This window comes from Perognathus longimembris, chromosome 1, assembly GCF_023159225.1.
Source record: "Perognathus longimembris pacificus isolate PPM17 chromosome 1, ASM2315922v1, whole genome shotgun sequence".
NCBI lineage: Eukaryota > Metazoa > Chordata > Mammalia > Rodentia > Heteromyidae > Perognathus > Perognathus longimembris.
Window position 1 is genome coordinate 19,579,032 of NC_063161.1, and position 10,688 is coordinate 19,589,719.

Below are 10,688 nucleotides of genomic sequence, written 5' to 3' on the forward strand. Positions count from 1 at the left end.
CATGGAGGAATTCAGTTATTTTTGAAAGTCTTTCTGCATAGTTGAGGAAGTTACTGTACAGTGGTAGTGGATTTACTTGGTGTGATTTGCCGCCGTACTTTCTACCTAGTCTTACAACCAGTTTCCAACCTACCACCATTTGCCACAGGAGACTTTATTTATTGAACAGTTGCTGCAACCTTCCAGTAAACAACAAGCCTGAGGTTGAATCTTTTAATGTGCCATTAAAACAATGTGATATTTTCTGTCAGCTGGTGGGTTTGCAACATGTCGTTATGTGGATTTATTGCTATATAGTTGATTTTGTTTCCCTAAGCACCATGCTTCCATTTCAAACAGATGCTGCCAGGGAAAGGATTTATTTGTGTGGGTTTAGTTTGGTGACTTAGTGAACTTAATCCTTTAAAAAGTTATTATGAAGGTGATGCGCCAGAGGGGGGGTTAGTTACATAAGTCAGGTTGAGTACATTTCTTTTTGGACAATGTCACCCTTTCCCTCCCTCTCAGTTTTTCCCTTCTGTCCCCACCCAACTGAAAGCTTTTGTTGCTAAGACCTGGGTTGTTTTCTGGGCCCTGAACTTCAACTATACTTTCTACATAGAAACTTTTGCTTCTCAATAGAAAGATGCTTTGAAATAGATAATATAATGTGGCTACAATAATCATTTGTCTTGTTTTTACTAACAGAAAAAATCTGATAGCAAATGGACTTTACTGTCCCAATGTATCAACTTCAAATGGGGGAGTTTCTCTTTCTACTGGGAAATTTAGCTTAGCTTTCTTCTTGCTAAACTGTGTAAGGAAAAGCTCAGTTTAAATTCTGACTTTATTCATCTGCCAACTTTTCTGGTTTTGGACCAACTTACTTAAATGTTTAAATGCCAGAATGCCACATCTGTAGATTAGAAGCAGAGCCATGTTGGGCACCAGTGGCTCATACTTGTAATCCCATCTGCTCAGGAGGATTGCAATTCAAAGCCAGCCCACACACAAAAGTCCATGAGACTCATCTCTAATTAACCACCATGGGGAAAAAAAGCCAGAAGTGGAGCTGTGGCTCAAGTGGTAGAGTGCTAGCCTTGAGCAAAAAGAAGCCAGGAATAGTGCTCAGGCCCTGAGTTCAAGCCCCAGGACTGGCAAAAAATTTAAATTAAAAAAAAATATATATATACATGCATATATATTACTGTTACAGACATGTTTGTACTTCTTAGTGCATTTTAAAGAAAGTCATTGTTACAAAGATTTCACATGAAATTAATTTGTAAAACATGCTTACCTCAATGTGGTGAATCCACTGGGGCTCCATTTCTTGGGAAGCATGTAGATAAAAAGACAGATACATATCATTTTCTTTGGGTTGGGAAAATTCAAAATACTCTCATGGGCTATTTTGAAATACCCAGAAAGTATTGTCTACCATAGTTGTCCTAATGTATGACTCATTAGAAGTTTCTCATGTCCAGCTGCAGCTCTAGATCCATTCTCCATCCTTCCATTTTTCTCTCCAATCCTCCCTCCTCCACATCCATCCCTGACCATGAGAATGCTATTCTGCTTTCTGCTTCCTTTACGTTAACTTTTCTGACTACCGCATGTAAGTGAAAACATGGCAGTCGTGATCGTTTTAAGCAGGATAGAAATCATGTAGTGTCTGAAGGTCTTCTGCAGTGATGCAGCCTGAGACCTAATTTCAAATAGACAAGTGATTTTAAAGCAAAATTTTGATTCTTCTAAATATGTTTCTTGTTCTTGTATGTTGTTTTCTACTCAGAAATCAAGGAACGGACTTTAGCTCTCTTTTTTTAGTTATTATTCATAATAGTAAGCCTTATGTGTCTCTTTTATAGGGATACTAATGTCTTTTCCAAAATATACTACCAAATTGGTTGCTTACTATTAAATAATTCTAATCACCCATTTTTTTTTGTAAAAGAAAAAGTATTCTCTTTAAAGCAAAAGAAAGCTCAAGAAATATTTTATTAAAGTATGTTTTTGGCTTTTCAAAATCTTAGTTATTTCTGTAAAAAGGAAGATTAGAGCTGTAACTTTCCTAGTTTAAAATATAATTATTTTTACAAGTTGGCTGGTAGGTTCATAATAAGCTAGCTAATGTTTAAATTCCTATGCACTTATAAATTGTCACCTATATAAAAGAAAAAATTGATCAAGTCCATGTTCAATTAGTCTTTCTAGAGTGATTTTATTTCAATACTATTTTAAGTGCTTGGTTCATATGTCAAGGTTACTTTAATAATAATCTTATACTTTTGTTTTTTGTTTTCACTAGTCAAGAAAACAGCATATCTCTGGTAAAAGCTTATTGGAATGAACTTTTTACTCTTGGTCTTGCCCAGTGCTGGCAAGTGATGAATGTTGCAACTATCCTGGCAACATTTGTCAATTGTCTTCATAGCAGTCTTCAACAAGGTAAACATCATATTATCAGTTACTCTCCCTAGGTGTAGGAGAAGCCATTAGCTTTATAAAATGTTAGGGTATAAGTTAAATATTCTTGAGCTACAGCTCCATCCTTGTTTGTGATGGTTATTTTCGATAACCATTTTCCTGCCCTGGCTCACACCTGGAGTACAGTCTGCCCACTTTAAGCTTCCAGTGGTTACTGGGATGACAGGTCTGCACTATGCTGTCTATCTTCATTTGTGGGGATGCTATTTCCACAGAACTTGTAGTTCTGAACTATCCCTCGTATTTCCATCATGTGTTGTGCAGCCTACCCTCAGGGAAGCTACAGTTGACTAAACCCTAATGGATGTCTTATATACATGTACTTTTTCAATAAACTAAAATATTTTTTAAAAGCTTAGGGGCTGGGGATATGGCCCAGTGGCAAGAGGGCTTGTCTCTTATACATGAGGCCCTGGGTTCAAGTCCCCAGCACCACATATGCAGAAAATGGCCAGAAGTGGTGCTGCGGCTCAAGTGGCAGAGTGCTAGCCTTGAGCAAAAAGAGGCCAGGGACAGTGCTCAGGCCCTGAGTCCAAGCCCCCGGACTGGCCAAAAAAAAAAAAAAAAAAGCTTGGACTTCATTCACTCTTCTTATATCTTGGCAGTGCTAAATACCTCTTATTATAATAGAGTTGCTAACTTTTAAAAAGAAAGTTTTGCTCATTTTTTCTAGAATATATAAATGTAAATCCTGTTATCAAAATCTGAGTCTTTTGTACTTTCATTGGCCAGATTTTCACATGGTTGCTTTTACATTTTCTCAAAGATATATATTGAAAGGAAACATCCCATTTAAAATTTTAATACTAGCAGTTTAGGATTTTTTGAATGAACAATATCTGAAGGTATTCTTTGTTTATAATTGCAGTGGTTCTGACTTGTAAGATGTATGGGTCAGTTATTTTCAAAATTGGAAATTAATGAGAAGGAAACAGTGAGTGCAAACAATCATACATTTTAGATGAAAACTAAAAGCATTTTTTTGTATTTTAAAGATAAAATGTCACCAGAAAGGAGAAAATTATTGATGGAGCACATCTTCAAACTGCAAGAGTTTTGTAATAGCATGGTTAAACTCTGCATTGATGGATATGAATATGCCTACCTGAAGGCAATTGTACTCTTCAGCCCAGGTATAGAAACATTTGTTTCTTAAATAAAATGCAGCATTTGAGGGTGCAAAAGATGGAATCCTCGTACATTGTTGATGGGAATGCAAAATGGCACACTGCCTTGGAAAGCAGTTCAGTACTTCTTCAAAATGTTAAATGTAAACATGTTTAAAATGTGACCCAACAATTCTCCTGTCTTCTGAAGAGAAATGAAAATAGCCATGTAAAAATGTGTACATGAATGTTTGATAAAGTCATAAAGCAGAAGCAACCCAAATATTCATCTACAGATGAATAAACAAAATGTAATGTGTATGTATAATGGAATATTTTTAAATTTTTAAGTAGTTATCCAAAAGGGTTTCAATTCAACATGTCAGTTTGTGAGTACAATGCATCTTGGTCAGTGTCATCCCGTATGTTTTTCTCCTCCATGTCTCCCAACTTCACAAATCCCTGTATTAACCTGGGTCCATTTTCACATATGTACATGGCTGCATATAAAGAAATGAAATGTGGATATATGTTGTGATGTGATGAACATTGAAGTCATTAATGCCAAGTGAAAGGATCACTCGTAAAGGAGTACATATTGTTTGATTCTATAATGTGAAGTATAGACTATAGAGAGATTCATGGTTGCTAAAGTGTGAGGAAAGATTGAGGAATGATTGCTAATGTTCTAAAATTAGATTGTGGTGATGGTTGCACACTAAAAATAATTTAATTATATCTTTATTTTTTTCTGGTCCTGGAGCTTGAACTCAGAGTCTGAGCCCTATCCCTGAGATTTCTTGCTCAAAGCTACCACTTGAGCCATTTTAGGCCTTTTGGTGATTAATTGGAGATAATCGTCTCACAGACTTGCCTGCCTGGGCTGGCTTCAAATTGGGATCCTCAAATCTCAGTCCCCTGAGTAGCTAGGTTTACAGGCTTCAGCCACCAGCCCCAGCCTAATAGTATTTTTAAATTGATAACTTTTAAGGCTGTTAGACATCTCAGTGTTAAAAAGAAAGGTTTAATAATCAGTGAAATAAAGTTATTGACCCATATTTCTATTGTCAGATCAACATTAGAAATATTAGGTGTATTTTGTTAGACGTTACTAGTTGCCATAATAAGAGATAGCTATTGCTGTATTAAGAGATTCAATTCTCAAACATCTTATTAGAAGTTCTAAAAATAGATTGATATCTTATTTTCCTACCAGTTCCTAGTTTGCACAGGTAGTACAATGACAGCAAGGTCTCTGATCACTTTCTAAATGGAACAGATTGACAGTTCTCTTAGGTTCTGTGATGTGAAAACCACACATGTGATGTGTCTTTCTGACTATGTGTATCCAAAGAAACCTGCTTCTTCTACTCGATAATCAAAAGAATAACTAAAGCCTTTTAGTACTATTCATTCAAGTGTTTCAATTAAGCTATATGTCTCCATTTTTGCTTTTTAATTTCATGGCACTAGGGATCAAACACGGAGCTTTTTTTGTGTGGTAGGCAAGCTATTTAGCTACACCTTCATCCCACGTGTCTCCATTTTATCACCAGCAACTGCCATGTTTATTTTCCTTTGGTGAAAATTGAAAAGTTACACATAATTTTGATAACGTTATTTTAGTACTTTCATTCTGTAAAAATGTTACAAGTAACCACTGGCCATGCTTACATTTATTATCTCATATTTCTGTGTTGCCATTTTTCTGATAGAGATAATGTGTTTAGAGATAATCATGTTTCATAATTTCTTATGTGCTTTCTTGCCTAAAAATATTTTTTCTTATAAAAGTATAATTTGGAATATACCTATGAATGTAAATTTTTTTTTTTTTTTTTTTGCCAGTCCTGAGGCTTAGGACTCAGGACCTGAGCACTGTCCCTGGCTTCCTTTTGCTCAAGGCTAGTAGCACTCTGCTACTTGAGCCACAGCGCCACTTCCAGCTTTTTCTGTATAGGTGGTGCTGAGGAATCGAACCCGGGGCTTCATGCATGTTAGGCAAGCACTCTACCGCTAAGCCACATTCCCAGCTTCTAACATGCTTTTTTTTCTTTACAGTGAGCAAAATCTTTTTAGTGTTTTGTTACTGTTAGAAACGTAAGTGGTCAAAATCCCTTCTACCAGTTTTGGAACATAGGGAACAATTTATTTTGGAAGTACCCTATTGTCTTTTTTTATTATTATTAATTAGGTCTTAGAATGGGCATATAACAAGACAAAAGTGTCAGTGACAAAAGGGTCAGTGATTGGCATATTGTAAGTAGGCTCAATAAATACAGAATAAAAGAACAGCATGTCATATGGTGACTTTTTTGACTGAAGTATTTTTCTTCCTGCTTCTCTATCTCTACTTTTAGTGTCTAGTAAATGGGCATTCAGAACTTGGGTAACAAGGCATTCTTTAATGTTTCAGATCATCCAGGCCTAGTAAACATGGAACAGATTGAGAAATTTCAGGAAAAGGCTTATGTGGAATTCCAAGACTATATAACCAGAACATATCCAGATGACACGTACAGGTATCTAGAAGTTAACTAATGTTTGATTAAATAAATTTATTTTAAGAAGACCTTTTAACAAATCTGTTGTTTAGGGGCTGGAAATATGGCCTAGAGTCAAGAGTGCTTGCCTCGTATACACGAGGCCCTGGGTTCGATTCCTCAGCACCACATATACAGAAAATGGCCAAAAGTGGCGCTGTGGCTCAAGTGGCAGAGTGCTAGCCTTGAGCAAAAAAGCAGCCAGGGACAGTGCTTAGGCCCTGAGTTCATGGCCTAGGACTGGCCAAAATAAATAAATAAATAAACAAATCTGTTGTTTATTATTTTCCAGTCTAAGAGTCAACCTTGATCTTTGAAATAATGTTTTCAAAGCAATAGTATAGTTGTGGACTTAGCTTGTTCTTAAAATAAGGAATGAATTGGTAAGCCATTCCTAAATGTATGTGCTCATCATAGTCTATTAATTTAGTTCCATGGTCCTCACTGTTAGGGGAGGCAGCATAAGATAGCAGCTAAGGGCATGCTTTCTTCTAGAGTTTCAGACTACATTAGTACCCAAGTGATCCTTAGGCATCCTGTGGCTTGAGAATGTAGTTTGGGGTGTTTTTTCTTGTTGTTGTTTTCTGGTATTTCTACAAAATCTTGTTGATTTACAACTTGTTTTTCCTTTTTTTTCTTTTTTTAGGCTATCCCGATTGCTTCTCAGATTGCCAGCTCTGAGACTGATGAATGCTACTATCACAGAAGAACTATTTTTCAAAGGTCTGATTGGGAATGTACGAATTGACAGTGTCATCCCACATATTTTAAAAATGGAGCCCGCAGATTACAACTCTCAAATCATTGGTCACAGCACTTGAAAGCTGCAGTCGCAGTTGTTATAAACTTACTGTTCCTTCTTGGAGCACAAGACCACACCAAATCAAACTCATTTTTTCCAGGCCGTCTGGAAATTGTGACTTTTTAAAGTAACCAAAATCCAAGGTATTTTTACTTGGGCTTCCTGAGAAAGAATGTTTGACATGACTGGTAGCCAGACAGAATTAGATTTCCCTTTCTGTTTTGTGCAAATGAGTAAAAAAATACTGTGGTTCTATTTGTGGTGATGATCACACGAGAAACTCATTTCTTTACCATCCAAACTATGATCTCTCATTCTATTTTATTTGATAAAATAAATTGTCTGGGTTTTTCCTGAATTGTGTTCTACTCATATGTAACACCATTATGAACTAGTACTCTTAGTAGTCAAATATTCCTAGGGATGAACTTCCCTTTTACTCTTCCAAATGTAATTGTTTTTACTACCAGGTTGAAGGTATTTTATTACCATTTTATGCTCAGTGGTATAATGATAATGTTAGAACTATAGGAAATAATAATAATTGAATATATATTTTTTGGCTTTTGTAAATATCAAGATGTCCTTTAGCATATATCACTCTCGTTGCTGGCAATGAGACCTAGGTCATAGATTTTTAGTGTTGTATGATATTAGTTACAAGCACTTTCTATATATGTGGTTTTGAGAATAAGATGAGGTTCTTGGTTAACCCATATTTGGTTTACTTCTGTTTTAAACATACTAGAGACTGAGCCCAAAATGTTTTCAATATCTTAAGCTAGGTATTAAAATTGTTCTTCCATTCCACAATAAGCACCCCACCTTGCCCTCCTCTCTGAGATGTACAAAGTCTTGGCTTTTCCCTGGGTTTTTAGCCAACTCTGTTAGATCATTAGAAAAACAAAGCAGTTGATCACTTAAAGAATCTGTACCTGTTTTTCACTAGAAAGTAGGGTTCTGCAGTACCACTAGTATGAGGACCAGCAAAGCCTGTCACTGCCACGGCAGCTGCATTGGTACACTCCACAGATGCCATTACCCATGTCACAGGCAGATCTCTTACCATTCAGTATTTCTTTGCTCTGATCTCGTGATGAATTATTTAAGTACATCTATTGTTTGATTTTTTACAAAACCAAATAGGTTTTCTTGCAGTTACAGTACATTTTTTTATAAAGATTTTTACAACAGACAAGAAGAACTTTGGGGTGAGGGTAAATTTTGCTAATAACTAACTTACAGTAGTGAAAAGTTTAAAAATACTATCTTTGCCAACTCATTAAAGGAAATTTCTCCCTACTGAAATCATGATGTTTTGTTTTCAACAGCTTTATAATTATCATCTGGGAAAAATCTGCACTAAACAAAATGCTCATGTGGAAAAAAAATCAGTAGTTTATACCTTTATAAATACAAGAGAGTAAGCCAAGGATTTAAAAAATAAACTAAAAAAGCAATGTACTAATGGTTAATTAAGAGACTTTTGGGTATTTTTCCCCCTGATTAAATTTGTAGCTACATTTGGAATTGTTTTTAAAACTATATTAAAAGTGACTTGAATTACCAGTTTCTGTGGCTAATATATTTTATTTCAGTGTTACTATTGATTATTCAAAGCAGTGTTTGGCTAGCCTCCATGTCATGAGGCAGATAATGTAGTACCTCAGTGGTAAGAATGTGTACTTAGCATTCACAAAAGTTCAATCCCCAGCACCAAAAAGGGAAAATAATTCATGTCAGCATTTTAAGACAATAAAAACAAACAAAAAACCGTCTGAATACCCATTGACAGGAGAATGAATACATAAACTGTAACACAGACACTATCTAATACTAAAAGAAGCAAGCCTAAAAGTATCCAAACAGTATAATTTAACCAGTTTATCAGAGTTTTAAACAATAAGGGTATTTTTGAGGACTACTTATAATAGCAAAACTAATCTAACACTTATTTGCTCATGAATATTTAGCATGGACAGAGTTTGGCAGGATAGTTGTCTTTGCTCCCACCAGAGTAGGGTGACTGAGGATGAACAGGGCTGCCATAATGCTGTTGTGAGCCTGTAGCCATGGTAGATTGTTTTGGTACATCCTTTTGTTTATTGTTTAACACACACATAGGGATTTTAATGCAGTCAGTACATTTTGGGGATCACTCAGATGTGTCTGGAAGTTGATAGTTGTTGTTTTCTGGAACATTAAGTAGAACTGAAGCCAGAACATGGACATAACATGTACATGTACACAGTCCTTCTGTTTTGCTCCTCTCAGTGGCTGAATCCCAATAGCAAGGGTTAACAAAGCCAGGTGGACACTTCTTTTTTTTTTTGCCAGTCCTGGGTCTTGGACTCAGGGCCTGAGCACTGTCCCTGGCTTCTTTTTGCTCAAGGCTAGCACTCTGCCACTTGAGTCAGTGCCACTTCTGGCCATTTTCTGTATATGTGGTGCTGGGGAATCGAACCCAGGGCTTCAAGTATATGAGGCAAGCGCTCTTGCCACTAGGCCATATCCCCAGCCCAGGTGGACACTTCTTAAAAAAAAAAATTTATTTTAAGCAGTTGTACAAGGAGTTGCCATTCAACAAAGTAGTTTATGAATGCAGCGCGTCTTGATCAGTGACACCCTCTTCACCATTGTCCTCCATCCCTTCCAACTCACCCCTTCCCTCATTTATTTAATATATAACCGAAGATAAAGACAAGCCAGGTGGAACCTTTCTTGCCTTTTCTCACCTGCCATTAGAAGTCACAGACTCCTTTGCATTCTGCTGATCACAGGAATCATAAAGATCTGTTGCGTTTCCCAAGAATATGTCTTGTAGACTCTTAAGATCTAACACATCTTTGGCCAGGCACACTCGTGCATGCCTCTGAGCCACAGTACTGTTTCTGGCTTTTTGGTAGTTAATTGGAGATAAGAGTTTCATGGACTTTCCATCCTGAGCTGGCTTTGAACCACAATCCTCAGATCTCAGCCTCCTGAGTAGCTAGGATTATTAGGCATGAGCAACTGACACCTGGCTGGCTTCAAGGTACTAAATTTAAGTGAAGAAAATCAATCAAATGAGCTTAAACTGAAGATTGGATCATTAAAGATAAAATTAAGATTCCTGGCAATGTTTCTGTATATGAACAAGGTGATATAAAAATGGAAAGATGGAGTGTGTCTGTCTGTCTGTCTCTCATTTCTTCCCTGGAACAATAGTAATAATAACAAGTTAACAAAAACCAGAACAGGATACTAGAAGAACAGAAATCAAGAAAGTGTTCTAATTTAAATAAGTTCTAATATAGGGCCCGGGGTGTGGCTCAGTGGTAGCTCCTAACTGGGTTCAATATCCAGCATGAAAAAGAAAAGTATTAAAAGAAGTCTGTATCAAGACTGTAAGACTGGTGCAGATAATGAGCAAATTAGTGAACTGGTAGGTAGAGGCAAAAAAAAAAAATGGTTCAGAATGGAAAACACAAAGATGAAAATGTAAGGTATGTAGGTAAAGTTTATAATAGAGAAGACCAATCCAGAAGGGCCAAAAGTCACCCACTATCTATGTTACAGGGTTCAAGGGAGGGGGTTCCGCGTCCCTCCGAGAGTCCACCACTCAGGGATGGCCTCAAGCAAAAAGTTGGGTTTATTGGGAAAGCAAAAAGCGAACTGACCGGCCAGGGATGCAGCACAGATTCCGGAGCTGACTGGCCAGGGACACAGTGCAGACTCGGGCGCTGACACTGTGACCCCGAGCGGTCCTCAAATCGGGATTTATAAAGG

General features: G+C 36.9%; 1 protein-coding gene across 2 annotated transcripts in view; it reads left to right on the forward strand.

Annotated features, from left to right (window-relative positions):
• The window catches only part of Nr2c1 (nuclear receptor subfamily 2 group C member 1), a 37,783-nt gene extending 29,294 nt beyond the window's left edge, over positions 1–8,489 (forward strand). For both annotated transcript variants that reach the window (XM_048358138.1, XM_048358146.1), the window contains 4 exons: positions 2,291–2,430; positions 3,465–3,602; positions 5,992–6,097; positions 6,765–8,489. In XM_048358138.1, the coding sequence (XP_048214095.1) occupies positions 2,291–2,430; positions 3,465–3,602; positions 5,992–6,097; positions 6,765–6,939 (559 nt within the window). In that variant the 3' untranslated portion in view covers positions 6,940–8,489. The remainder of the gene's footprint in view (positions 1–2,290; positions 2,431–3,464; positions 3,603–5,991; positions 6,098–6,764) is intronic.
• Positions 8,490–10,688: the final 2,199 nt, after the last annotated feature.